Source organism: Balaenoptera borealis (genome assembly GCF_965194805.1).
Source record: "Balaenoptera borealis genome assembly, chromosome: 8".
Lineage (NCBI taxonomy): Eukaryota > Metazoa > Chordata > Mammalia > Artiodactyla > Balaenopteridae > Balaenoptera > Balaenoptera borealis.
Window position 1 is genome coordinate 41,009,726 of NC_138865.1, and position 14,421 is coordinate 41,024,146.

At 39.5% G+C, this 14,421-nt stretch overlaps 2 protein-coding genes and 1 long non-coding RNA gene across 21 annotated transcripts in view; 1 reads left to right on the forward strand and 2 right to left on the reverse strand.

The window, feature by feature from the left end:
* Positions 1-10,823, forward strand: part of FRMD3 (FERM domain containing 3) — a 380,805-nt gene extending 369,982 nt beyond the window's left edge. For 4 of the 5 annotated variants that reach the window (XM_082401188.1, XM_082401187.1, XM_082401186.1 and 1 more), the window contains one exon: positions 5,325-7,072. In XM_082401188.1, the coding sequence (XP_082257314.1) occupies positions 5,325-5,923 (599 nt within the window). In that variant the 3' untranslated portion in view covers positions 5,924-7,072. Of the gene's footprint in view, positions 1-5,324; positions 7,073-10,599 lie in introns of those variants that run through there. The other variant, XM_082401189.1, reaches the window with a different exon arrangement.
* The window catches only part of LOC309633029, a 329,590-nt gene that overhangs the window by 152,973 nt on the left and 162,196 nt on the right, over positions 1-14,421 (reverse strand). The window lies entirely within an intron of this gene.
* Positions 1-14,421, reverse strand: part of LOC309633014 (uncharacterized protein) — a 57,225-nt gene that overhangs the window by 15,953 nt on the left and 26,851 nt on the right. For 6 of the 15 annotated variants that reach the window (XR_014247242.1, XR_014247243.1, XR_014247244.1 and 3 more), the window contains 4 exons: positions 12,698-12,849; positions 10,060-10,147; positions 4,564-4,606; positions 4,122-4,238 (listed from right to left, as the gene is read on the reverse strand). Coding sequence is in view for 7 of the 15 variants with exons in the window: in XM_082401281.1 (XP_082257407.1) it covers positions 4,122-4,238; positions 10,060-10,152; positions 12,698-12,849 (362 nt within the window). In the remaining 8 variants the exon portion in view is untranslated. Of the gene's footprint in view, positions 1-4,121; positions 4,239-4,563; positions 4,607-10,059; positions 10,153-12,697; positions 12,850-14,421 lie in introns of all 15 variants that reach the window. The other 9 variants (XR_014247241.1, XM_082401277.1, XM_082401279.1 and 6 more) reach the window with 4 other exon arrangements.

Genomic DNA, 14,421 nt, shown 5'->3' on the forward strand with positions numbered 1-14,421 from the left:
CTCAGATTGACCACCATTTTCTAGTTCCTTAAGGCATAGAGTTAGGGTTTTTTTTATCTTTCTTGCTTCTAATGTAGGCATTTATTGCTATGAAGTTCCCTCTTAGAACTGCTTTTGCTGCATCCCATAAGGTTTGGTATGTTGTATCTGCATTTTTGTTTCTCTCAAGATACTTTATTTATTTCCTTGTTAATTTCTTCTTGAATCCATTGGTTGTTCAGGAGATTATTTAATTTCCATTATTCATGAACCTTCCAGTTTTTCTCATTGATTTCTAGTTTCACACCATTGTGGTCAGAGAAGGTACTCGGTATGATTTCAATCTTCTTGAATTTGCTAAGATTTATTTTATGGCCTAACATATGGTCTTTCCTAGAAAATGTTCCATGTGCACTTGAGAAGAATGTGTATTTTGCTGTTGTCAGATAGATAGAATGTTCTCTATATGTCTGTTAGGTCCATTTGGTCTATAGTGTTGCTCAAATCTGCTGTTTCCTTATTGATTCTCTGTCTGGATGATCTGTTCATTGTTGTGAGTGGAGTATTAAAGTCCCCACTGTTATTGTATTGCTATTTATGTCTCCTTTTAGCTGTGTTAGATTTTGATTTATGTATTTGGGTACACCAATGTTGGGCACATAAATATTTACAATTGTTATATCTTTTTGATGTATTGACTCCTTTATCATTACCTTCTTTGTATATTTTTACCATTTTTAGTTTACAGTCTTTTTCTTTTTAACATCTTTAGTGGAGTATAATTGCTTTACAATGGTGTGTTAGTTTCTGCTTTATAACAAAGTGAATCAGCTATGCATATACATATGTCCCCATATCTCTTCCCTCTTGCATCTCCCTCCCTCCCACCCTCCCTATCCCACCCCTCTACGTGGTCACAAAGCACTGAGCTGATCTCCCTGTGCTATGCGGCTGCTTCCCACTAGCTAGCTATTTTACGTTTGGTAGTGTATATATGTCCATGCCACTCTCTCACTTTGTCCCAGCTTACCCTTCCTCCTCCCCGTATCCTCAAGTCCATTCTCTATTTTGTCTGATGTAAGTATTGCTACCTCTGCTTTTTTGTTGTTGTTGTTGTTGTTGCCATTTGCTTGAAATATCTTTTTCCATCCCTTCATTCTCAGTCTATGTGTGTCTTTATGTCTAAAGTGAGTTTCCTGTAGGCAGCATATCATTGGATCTTGTTTTTAAATTTATTCAGCCATTCTATGTCTTTTGATTGGAGAATATAATCCATTTATGTTTAAATTATTGATTTAAAAAAAGGGCTTACAATTGCCATTTTGTTACTTACTGTCTGGCTGTTTTGTAGATCCATTGTTCCTTGTTTCTTACCCTGCTATCTGTTTCTTATTTTGATGTTTTGTGGTATCAGTATGCTTTGACTTCTTTATCATGTTCCTTTTGTAATTACTAAAGGTTTTTCCCTTGTGGTTACCGTGAAGCTTACATAAAAAATATCTTAAAATTGTAACATTCCAGTTTAAGCTAACAACAACTTAACTCCAATACAATCCCTAAGCTTTACACTTTTACTTCTCCTCCCCCTCACGTTTCAGGTTATTGATATTACAATTTGCTTTTGTTATTGTATAACTAATAACAGATTATTGTAAGTATGGTTATTTTTACATTTGTTTTTTAACTTGTAAACTAGATTTGTAAGTGAATTGTGCACCAGCATTACCGTACAGAATCTAACTTTGACTATATTACCAGTGAGTTTTACACTGCCTTCTTTTTATGATGTTAATTAGTGTCCTTTCCACTTAACAGACTCCCTTTAGCATTTCTTGTAAGGTAGGTCTAATGGTGATGAATTCCTTCAGTTTTTGTTTGTTTGGGAAAGTCTTTATCCCTCCATTTCTGAAGGACAGCTTCACCAGGTATGGTATTCTTGGTTGACAGTTTCTTTCTTTCAATATTTTGAATATGTCATGCCATTAGCTTCTGGCCTGAAAAGTTTCTGTTGAGAAATCTGCCAGTAGTCTTATGGGGGCACCCTTACATTAACTTATCTCTTTTCTCTTGCTGGTTTTAAAATTCTTTTGTCTTTGACTCTTGACAATTTATATTTATGTCTCAGTAGAGCCCTTTTTGAGTTCAACCTATTTGGGATCCTTTGGGCCTCTTGGATCTTGATGTCTATTTATTTCTCTTCCCAGGTTTGGGAAGTTTTCAGCCATTACTGTCTTTAATATATTTTCTGTCCTTTTTCTCTTCTCTTTTTGGAATTCCTTTAATAAAAATATTGTTTCTTTTCATTGTGTCTTGTAAGTCCTATGGGCTGGGGCTGGCTTCACTTTTTTCATTCTTTTTTCTTTTTGCTTCTCTGACTGGATAATTTCAAATATCCTATCTTCCAGGTCACTGATTCTTTCTTCTGCCTGGTTGAGTCTTCTTTTGAAGATCTCTATTGATTTCTTCATTTCAGTTATTATATTTTTCAGCTTTAGGATTTCTGTTTGGTTTTTAAAAATGGTTTCTATTTCTTTGTTGAGCTTCTCATTTTGCTCATTCATTGCTTTCCTAATTTTGTTTAGTTGTCATGTGTTCTTGTAGTTCACTAAACTTCTTTAAGAGGATTATTCTGAATTCTTTGACAGTTCATAGATCACCATTTCTTTAGGGTTATTAGTGCTTTTTTAGTTTCCTTTAGTGTTGTCATATTTACCTGATTTTTCATGGTCCTTGATTCCTTACGCTGGTATTTGTGCATTTGAGTAAGTGGGCTCCTCTTCCAGACTTTGCAGGTTTGCTTTGGATTCATCAGCCACCTCAGTTTGGGTTTCTGGTGTCTGCTGTTAGCATCCTTGGGCAGGTGAGACCTGCTATTAGAGTCTATTTTGGGGCAAGGCAACTGTTTAAGCTCTGAGATTGTGGATGGGGGTGTGTGCCACTGGCTGAGAACAGCTGGATAGGGCTGAGGGCTTCATTCCATGCCCAACTGAGGTTATAGTATAGGCTCTTTTGTCTGGATTTTCTGGTCAGGCTTACTAGATGGTCGGGACTAGGAACTATAATCAGCAGTAAATGGGGCTATGAATTAACTTCCCTACCCTGGTAGGGCAGCAGGATGGGACCCAGGGCCTGCATGGCTCATTGTTTGGGGACCCAAGTCAGGCAAGAGTGTTTACTGGATATCTGGTCAGGTGAGACTACCAGTTTTGCTCTGCAGACAGGGAAAGCCATGGGCTATACTTTTGGTTCAAATGCCACTGTTAAGCAGGGCTGTTGGATGGGCTACAAAGCTTTCTGTGTGCTCTGGTAAGGTTCCCTGGTCAGATAAACTGAAGGCTGTATTCAGCAATGAGTCGGGCTATGACTTAGTTTCCCTATGTAAACTAATTTAGGCACAGTGGGAGAAACAGCTCCTAGGCCACTCTGTTTGTGGTCTTCAATCAGTCTGATCCAGGCCCCAAGTTCTATGGCCAAACTGGACCACTTGCTTTGCTCTAAAAGCAATCAGCTCTGCCTGCCCACCTCTCAGCTCCAGTATGGCTGGATAATGCAGCTTCCAGGTGTTCTTACCAGCCCTTCCTGTCAGATGGAGCTATGACTCAGCCCTCCTGCCTGGGTAGGACTGGGAGAGCCCACTTCAGGTAACTCCCAAATTTTCCCAAACAGGCTTTCTGGTTGGAAGGGACAGGGATCTAGGATCCACAGTGGGTGGGGTTATGACTCAGTTCTTCTGCCTGGGTGTGAGTAGACCAGGCTCCAGGGCTGTCAAAACTCCTCCTCTGAGGATCTGAATCTGGCAGTCCTTTCCCTGGTTAGATGCACCACCAACTAGGTTCTGCATATGAGCACAGCCACTGGTTGGGACTAGTACTTGGCTCTGCAGGTAGGAACTCAGTCTGCCAAGATCTGAGTGCTGACTGTTGGAAGCCCCCCCCGCCTTCTCCATCATGAATTCCCAGTGGTTGAGCCCCACAGATTCCCCTGTGATACTGGGGGGTGAAATACAGAGTAAGGGCTCCCATAAAGTGACCCACAATGCTAGGCGGGGAGCTGGATGTCACCCCTGGCTCTCTTTTCCCACTGAAGGAACTGGAGGCTCTGAGGAGATCTCTCAGTGTGATCAGCATAGCCATTCCTCTTACCCTCCCAATGCAGTCTGTCTTGGTCTCTGTGGTACAGGAGGGTACTTCAGCCTCACTTGCATGTTTTAGGATTTTCTCAGTGGTGTCTTCTCCGTGAATGGTTGTTAGTTGTTCTTCCTGTGAGGGGGAGAGAAGTCAGAACAACCGATGTTGGCATCTTGGTGACATCACTTCCTGTACATCTTGAAGAGAGAGAAATACTGAAATGCATTCATTAAAAGCAGGGTTACAGTTACCTAATGTACTTGGCTACCAATTTGGTATTATACTGTAGATCCCTCCTGGGGAACATTTCTTTGATTCTACCTTTCCCACTAAGAACCCAAGACTCAAAATTAGGAGAACTGGCCTTAGGCCTGATATTTGAAGGGTTTTGCATCTATAAAATGAAGGGTTGAGAAATACCTCTCCCCCAATAAAGGTTAAGAAATAATGTTCATACCTTTTGACCAAGCAATTTTTCTTTCAGACATCTATCAAATGAGCTGAAACAAGAGGTGATAAAGGCTGTATATATAAAGATGTCTCATAGCATTCTTTTTTCACAACTGTAAAGCAATCTAAATGTTTGCCAATAGGCAACTATTATTGTATTAACTAAGTAGAAAATTTGGCAACCATTATAAATGCCAGTGGGAGTTTTATGTCAACAGAGAAAATGTCTAAGTTAAAATGTTAAAGGAACAAGATGTAAATTTGTTCATACAGATATGACTGCAGTTATATGAAACGAGAAACCACAAAACTGTGCCTAGAATGAAGACTAGAAAAAATACATAACATAATAAAATATCCCATTAGATAGTAGACTCTCTAATTTTACTACAATACTTTATTGGATGACAGTGTTGACTTCCAAAAGACATTACTCAAAATTATAATAGTGATTTCTTGTCATTTTGTTCTTGTAAACATGACCAAAGTTGGGGGTTTTCCGACCATAATTGCACATGTAAATATTGTAAATACTGCCAACCATTTGAGGTATTTTGGTTATCTTGGGTTTAACATGTTGACCTTAGAACTTATGGTATAGGATCTATTACTAAAAATGACTTTGTTAAAAGTCAGGATCTCACAGAACAATTTCATGGATTCCCTAACTTCCATTCGTTAGTTAGTTTTGGTTTATTTCCATTTACAGATTTTTGTCGAAGAAGAAAACTTGAAATTTAAAATTAAGAAAAATATGTCTCTTTACAGGTGTTCCATTGCCCAAAGAAGATGACATTTCTGCCCCCTTGACCTCCAGCTCACCAGTAAAGGAATCCCATGAGTATGAAGAGCCCTCAAGTGAAGAGGAAGATAAAATAAAAGAAGAGCCCTTGACCATCTCTGAACTGGCATACAACCCAAGTGCCAGCCTGCTCCCTACCCCCGTTGATGATGATGAGATTGACATGCTCTTTGACTGTCCATCTAGGCTGGAGTTGGAAAAAGAAGACACAGATTCGTTTGAGGAACTAGAAGCAGATGAAAATGCCTTTTTAATGGCCGAAGAAGAAGAGCTGAAGGAGGCTCACCAAGCTTTGTCATGGAGCTATGACATTCTGAGTGGCCATATTCGGGTGAACCCACTGGTCAAGAGTTTTTCCCGGCTCCTTGTGGTGGGCCTGGGCCTGCTGCTTTTTGTATTCCCCCTGCTCCTCCTCCTTTTGGAGTCAGGTATTGATCTCTCCTTCTTATGTGAAATCCGCCAGACGCCAGAGTTTGAGCAGTTTCACTATGAATACTACTGTCCTCTCAAGGAGTGGGTGGCTGGCAAAGTCAACCTCGTTCTTTACATGCTGGGTTGCTCATAAAGCTCATATCTCATATGACTAAGGGCTATATTCAATACTAGTGATTTTTTTTTTTTTTCAGCAAAGGCCTTGTTCTGAGTGGTCACAGGACCGTCAACAGGTGTTCCTTACTCATAACTAATTATTCAGACCTTTAAGTTAGCTTTCCATAATTCACTGCAAGTAAATAAGTTTAAATCAAATACAGTTATTTTAGTTACAGGTCAGGAAGATGGCCTCTAAATAACCAAAAATATGTTTATTTTTTATTATAGTACAGACATACTCTTTATCTATTATAATAAATTGAGCTGAATTAGATTTCCTCCTTTTTTAATAGTTAACACCATTATAAGCTATAAGGTTCAGAATCAGAGTTTTAGTAAAAACCCAAGAGAAACTTTTTTGAATATAATCCTTAGTGAAAACAATGTTCTCTAACCAATGCCTATACAACTAAATTTATGCTGGGCTTTTGTTTTTGTTTTTTTAAAAATATTTTTATGTGTTCAAAATATTTTGGTAAATTTTTAGCAAAAAAAAAAAAAGAAGCCTCCTGGAGTTATTTAAGTGTACAGATTGTAAGACTAACGCACAAAGGGTATGTCAGGAATTTTTTAATGTTTGTTTTGGCACTGGTTTGTTTTTTAAAACATTTTTGGCTGAACATAATTTGTTGTTACCTGCATATGAGATAGAAAATAGGTAGAAAAACACTGTAGAAAGTAAACTTCTGAAACGGATGATGGAACTGGAGGAAGTAGAAATTGAGAGTATCAAGTGGACACAGGGTCCATTTTTCAAAGTATTTGGACAAGATGACTTGTTACTTTCATTTGCATCCTGTCCATATATTTTGTCTCTGGAAATACAATGTTTTTAAAAGAAAGTGAAACTTTAAAGGAAAAAAGTTAAAGGAGATGCTAGTTAATTGCATATTATTGTACATTAACCCAAGAGTGGAAGCAGATGGGAATTGGACAACTGGTAAGTTGCAAAACAAGAGCTCTGGTGAGGCTGGTAGGCAAGTGATGGTAGACAAATGATCTATTTTATGAAAGTGATGGTGATGCAAGGTATTGGATGATGTAAAGAACAGTATACTCACTGTCCAAGTTGACATGAATATGTTTAAGTGGATCTAAATAAAAGTGGAGAAACTTGAAGGCACATTTTTTGGTCCCTCATGCCATTCATTGAGATTCTGTGGGAGAAACTTTAAAAGAAGTGTGTGTGTGTGTGTGTGTGTGTGTGTGTGTGTGTGTGTGTGAGAAAGAGTGTGAAGAGAATGGATTTTGGCTTTTTGATAAATGCCTATGATCTTTCTTTGTGGCGGTCATTATACTCTTTTCCTTTCCTGGTTTCCTTAAGATTTTAACTCATTCATAATTGGGGCTCTCATTAAGAAAGTGGAGGGGACTCAACTCATTAGATAATATACCATTTCAGCTTGGGTGAAGTAGTGAAATGACTCCCTAACTAGACAGTAGATGGGACAAATGCCCTAGTACCTTCCTTCATACCATTAAATCCATGACAGAAAGGCTCTGATGCTTTCCATGCACAGTACTTACCAATACTGTGAAAGAAAAGAGTATGGAGCTTAGGGCATAGAGCATAGGGATTTCTCCATAGATTGTAAATGAAGGCATGGAATATTTTCAAAGGGATTGGGCTGCCTATAATCTCTCCCTAACTCCAACTCTATCATTAACATAATCTCCAAATTGGCCATTCCAGTCCTACTCATTCATGGAGCTCTAAGTGCTTTATTAGACATTTAATTTTGTAAATAAGTTTTAAAAGTCAGCTCATGAAGCCTTCAGTTGAGCAAACTATAGTATAATTTGCTATTAAGTTTATAGGGTGTTCTTTCTCATGTGCATTGAGTGATTGATTTTGCTTTTTAATAAGAATATTTGATACCTGAAATTTGATACCAAGGTAGAAATATATTTTCTATAGGTTATTTGGAAAGTTTGCAAATGGCCTCCTTTGAAGCTGAAGATTTTTTCCCCCTTGTTTATGACTTAAAGTCATACTTTCTTACATAAGGGTACTCCAGTGTAGTCTGCACAAAATTAGTTCCCTCTTCTAGTCATGCTTCAAATCATTTTCTTTGAAGTTCTAACCAGAACAAATCATCTAGCCCTTGCCCTTTTACACTAATATTAAATAATATTTTTTAAACTAGGGAATTAATATATTAGCCATCATAAAACATTGAAAAATACTGACAGAATAAGTATCACACATAGTCCAGCCAAGCAGATCTATAGTAAGGAATAATAAATATATAATTTTAACATTTCTAGCTAACATCTCTTTTCTCTTAGGCAAAAACTTCAGTGTTGAATAGAAATGTTTTTAAGTGAAGGAGTTGACAGGATAGGGTCTGCAGAATTTAAACAATTTCTACCAAAAGTAAAACTTGGATCCCGAAATGCCATTTTGTCGGGATAGAATCAGAGTCTTTTGAAATATCTGCTTAAGTTTTCTTAGAAGACAGTCACCAGTTGCCTGAATCAAATGAGGAAAAGACTGCTTCCAAAGATGGAGAATATATAATACAGTAAGATACAGAATTCAAAGCAAGTGTGTGAGTATATGTATATTCCATATTATTGGTATATGTGTTTATATATGAATCTGTATATATGTGTGTATTTGTATACACACAACCGATATGCCCTTCATACATAGTTGTTTTTATTTTTCCCCAGTTGAGGAATTTGTGACATGTTATTCCTTTTCCCTCTCAGATATCATAGTGGATAAAACCCACAGTCTCAAAGGTTTCAATTTTCCATGAAAACTACCATTTGTGTACATTTGTGGTTTTATACACACACACATATGGCAAATACATATACACACACAATCTTGTCTTTAGTGCTAATGCAAGTTGGATCATGAAAAAAACGTAGGTGAAGTATCGTGTATTTCTGTCCGTGCTTGGAACATATTGTAAAATGTTATGTATCTGGAATATATTTTGTGGTTTGTCTACTATTTATAAAAGACAACTCTGGGAAGAAGTCAAAATGAATTGATTTCATTGAAATACTAGAGAGTTGGGGGCCATGTTACCTGTGATTGGAGCCTTATCTTTGTATAGTGAAATTTGCATTTCTGTGTCAACAGCCAGATTGTTTTATATGTTAATATGGTGGCAGGAATCCCTAATAAAAAATACTCTGGGGAAAAATGTTTCTGCAATCATTTAGTTTTATTCAAAGTAAAGTTGTATAAATAGCCCATTGGAAACTACAGAAAGGTGCCATCTGCTACCATGAAATGAGGTCACCCTTGAATGGTGATAGTATGGGGAAAAAAAAAAAATCACAGGTAATGGATGGGATTAACCCTTCCTTTGCAGAAGTCACCCAGGCTCAAAGGAAAACTACTGAGTGCACTAGAAATGCACCCAAATATAAAAGACAGCTGTAGTTTAATTAGTGGCATCAAGATAGAAATAGAAAAGCACAGAAAAAAAACCAGAAAAGGGGTGTTCTGTATGACAGGCAGGAGGAAGGATTTCAGAGTGCAGCAGTTAGTATGTTCTCACTTCCTGTGCCAAAGAGAGCTACCTCAGACTCAGCTCTGCAACTTTGCCATTCAACTTCTATCTGTTCACAGGCCCTGGAAGAATCTTGCTATTCTACTCCTGTCGTCCCCTCCATGCATGGCCTAAAAGGACCTCCGCTTTGCTTTGGCACAAAGCTAACAACTCCACACCTGACAGTTAAATCAGAAGGTGTTAGTTACTCTGAATGGAATAAAAGGGACTCTCTTTACTACAGGAACACCATAGGTGTCCAGCTGAATTGTACCCTAGCTGCGGTGGCCTAGTCAAGTTTTTTTTGTTTGTTTTTTTCAGTTTTATCGAGATATAATTGACATATACCAGTATATTATTTTTAGGTATACAACATAATGATTTGATATACGTATATATTGCAAAATGATTACCATAATAAGTTTAGTCAATGTCCATCACCTCACGTAGTTAGATTTTTTTTTTCTTGTGATGAGAACTTTTAAGATTGCTGACTCTTAGTAACTTGCAGACATAACGATACAGAATCGTTAACAGAGTCACCAAGCTGTGTATTACATCCCCAGGACTTATGCATCTTAAAACTAGGAATCTGTACCTTTTGATCTCCTTCATCCATTTCACCCATCCGGGGGTTGGGGGGTGGGCGAAGTCTGTCAAGTTCTTCCTCAGCAGTCCTCAGGGGTCTGAGCTCCAGAGCACAGGAAAGAAAAGGAAGTCAGTGGCCAGTGTTCAGGTGTGAGGTATCAGGAGTCAGTCCCGAGCCAGCACCTGTTTGTGTTAGTGGCCGCACACTGGGAGGCTCACACACAATGGCCCTTGGCCACTTGTTCACTGAGCAGCCCAGGCTCCGAACCCAGCCTCACCTCGTGGGAGAAACCCTTTTCCTTATTCATACACTCCTTGCTCAGCCGATTAGGGTAAAGATCTCCTAACTACATTTCAGCTTGCAAGGAAAGGACTGGGGAGAAGCTTCCACCTGGGTGACCTCGGGATGGTTGTGGTTGATGAACTTGAGACTCTTGGGGCTGCCTTTCTCTACTGGGTGGAGATAATGTGCTAAAGGACCCTGCTTACTTGTCCTCCTGCTTCTCTCTCTCTCTCTCTCTTTCTCTTGGACCTGCTTTTGGGCTTCCAGTCTCCATGCTGTAAACAGACCCAGCAGGACCTGCCCGTGGTGGGCCCACCCAGGACTCAGCTCTCCACGTTCCAGCCTCGGTCTGAGGCAGGGTGGGTAAGTTTGGTGAGCCCCACCCACTGCCCTCAGCTGTCACCACTTCAGAGAGGATGAAAGAAACCTCGCTTGGGCCTCAGATCCCAGCTGTGCTCTTCAATTCATCAATAAAGCCGATTTTAATCCTCTTCTGGCCATGTGTCTATTGTCTATGGGGAAGTGGGGTGTGAGATGGGGAGTGGTGCAGGATTCACACTAAGTACACGCAAGACTGTTTAGGATCTGTCACTTGCACTGTTGCAAGCGAGGAAGGAGTCGGGGAGGCTGCTCCCGGCTGAACCTCAGGCATCAGAGGATGTCTGCCACTGACATCGGCCCTGACAGCCCTTGTAGATGGGTGAGGGAACTTGGGACATAATATTAGAAAAGAACAGAGGATTGCTTGGAACCACACATCCTTCTTCTTTACCTGTAGCTGATGCTGACCCCAAATATCTCTTTGGAAAGAGAACCAAAGCCACTTTCCTGGTTGCAAAGGAAAACCCTTAGTAGGACACAGGATATGCTTTGTGTGGATACCAAATATTGAAACCTGTCTTGCAAATTACTGTAGTTCCTCCAGCTAACAGGGCTCACCTTGATCTCCTTATCCACAAGAATTAGGATTTTGATAATTCCAAGGGTTTTGAGCTTTCCAAGGAGACTACACTTCAAGGGAGGGAACATACTGACAAACCAACATTGGTTTCCACTCTGGCAGTTATATTCTTCGTAATAAGTTAAAAACACAGCATCCTGGTTTAGGGATCAGTCTCCTGTCATTTCCTTGATGTGAACTGGCTCGCTCCCATGCTCAATCAGCCTCAGTGTCCTGATAACCCTGAGCTTTCAAACCAGACCCTGAACAGTGGTGGCCACAGAGAGGTACTACTCCCTGGTTCTAAGGGTTTATGTATAATTTATTGTCCAAACCGGGACTCTTTTTGAGAGTGAAAGGAGGTGTTTTTAATGACTATGTCACAGCAATGGGTGTTAACTAGGACTTTTCCAGACACTCTATCTGTAGGGCTTTGCCTCATCCGCTAGGTGCCCTCTTTCAACAATTCTTCCAGCTTGTTTCCTCTAAAATATTGACAAGGTGAAATAGGGAAGGATTATTGCCCTATAGTCATAGATCTACTACTTGCCATAAAGAATCAGATTAAAAGTCACCAAAAGTAATTGTATCATGGGTTTTGGTGTGAGACTATAAATTACACAAATTATTTCAAATGAGCCTTCTGGCATTGAATATTTAATGCTACACACTCAATTTGTTTACCATTTGTAATGTTGAATTTCTTGTTTAGTGTGAAGCAGGTAGAGAGTTAGAATAATCTCAAGGTTGCTTTTACCTCCATAGTCATGAGTTTGACATTTCTGATCAGCACATACACAGCGATGATGATCAGCTTAACTATGAGCAACAGGGTCACACTAAGTACACCCAAGACTGATTTATGCCAAAACCAACTTGCTAACATATAATGAGAAGTGTCAGTCAGCTTTGCACTTATTTGATGCTGGATACTCCATGTATGATCTTCCTAGAACACAAGCTGTAAAGTGAACCAAACACTATTAACAAGTCCAAGGAATCATAGCTAGAAAGCTGCCTCTCAGGGAAGTGTGCCCCAAGAGACCATGCCTGTCTCAGAAGGGCTAGGGATGCATTAGACACATTTTACTCTAAATCTCCCATTTTTGCAAATTTCTTGTGGCAGAGGCTGGCAGGGGATCTCCAAAACCATTTCTTCTTTATGCTGTGCACAGAATTAGACTACATTTCCCAGCCCTCATGTATGTAGGTATGGTCGTATTCCTGAATTCTGGCCATTGGAATTTGAATGGGAAGCGATCTGTATCACTTGTAAGCCCTGGACTAAGTGTGAGCCTTTATGTGCCACTGGATGTCAACACCTGCCAGCAACTTAGATCCTTGAATGACTGTGATGCAGAGCACCCTACGCCTCACCCTAAACCTGACCCACCTGAGACTGTTACTTGAGCAACAAAGTCTTACCTGGCAATTTCCATGTCCGTTGTTGTCACCACGCCGTCTCCCATCACTCAAGTTGTCCAGCTCTCTTGAGGAAGGAAAGTACAGCTGAGAGCAGCTATAAGAACTGCCCAGGACTGGAGTGTCCCAGAAGGTTCCACTGGACAATCCCTGTGCTTGAGAGTGCAAAAAGAAGGGTTAGGGCCTACTTTTGGTGCTAATATATCTTGTCACTCTTGCTTTCAGGGGCTCAATTGGAATCTCACATAATTAGAGCCCAAAGTAGCCCACCCTGATAGGCAAAATGACCCCTGATGGAGAACTACTGGATTCAGGAGTGGTTTCATGGACACATGTGTGACCTGTGAACTTGTACAAGGCCCTGCTCTCAAAGGTTTTGTTTAGTGCTCTGCTCTCACATCTTGAAATTCTTAACAATAATATCTTAGAACCTGTGTTATGTAAGTGTAGTCCAATGGGACAACAAAATGTGCAGGAGATCAGTCAGGCAACAGTGGGCACCATGCGTGCTGAGCATTTGGTCTGAGCACGACACACACACATACACTGGGCAGTCTGAGACCCCAGGGGTCCCTGAGGGGACTCTGTGCACCAGTGGAAGCTGGCCCTGGGAGAAAGGAGGTGCTCCCTAGGGACAGCGTTGTAACCTGTGGTGGGGGGCCTGCTTGCCAATCAGTCCCTGGAGCCCATCTCTGAAGTACCTGCACAGATATTTTTTTTTCTAAGCACTTTACAGTTACTTATTTAATCCTCACAATAATCCTATGAGGTAGGAACTATTTTTTTTTTCCTTGGATTCCATATACATGTGTTAGCATACTGTATTTGTTTTTCTCTTTCTGACTATTATTTTTTTTAAGATTTTTTTTTAAATATTTTAAAGTCCTTGTTGAATTTGTTACAATATTGCTTCTGTTTTATGTTTTGGTTTTTTGGCCACAAGGCATGTGGGATCTTAGCTCCCTGACCAAGGATCGAACCCACACCCCCTGCATTGGCAGGCGAAGTCTTAACCACTGGACCACCAGGGAAGTCCCAGGAACTATTATTATTATCTCCTTTTTTTAATTAAATTTTTTAAACTGAGGTATAATTGACATACATTATGTTTGTTTCAGGTGTACAAAATAATGATTTGATATTTGCACGTACTGCAAAAGGATCACCACAATAATTCTGGTTAACATCTGTCACCATACATAATTTTTTTTCTTGCATCAGTGCAGATATTAACTCTATGGTCTGAGCGCTGGGACAAGATCTGCCACCACTTAGGCAGTACACTTTGTCATTAACTAATTACAACATGAAGTGTACACATGGATATTGCAATAAACTATATCAGAAACTAATTAGGATTCTTCAAAGAATTTAGAAACTCTGGTTTTTAAAATCACTGCAACATTGCACAATAAATAGCCAAAGGCTTGGAAATAGAAATTAAATTTAAAGATCCTCACATTTCACAGAAAAAGGCACTATTTTCATATAAAAACTTGCATGGACCAATTATTAACAAATGGACAACTGTAACATTATTTTTCCTTGTAATTGAAGATACAGTGTTAGAAATCATCAACAGGCATTTTAAATTCCATACAAATCATGAAACCACTTTCAGCTTCTTGTACAACCTCCACAAGTTACAGGAAATGTCAGAGGAAACAGTAAAATGCTATTATATTTATTAACATTTAAACCTAAATTCAGAATTACAGAAAACTCAT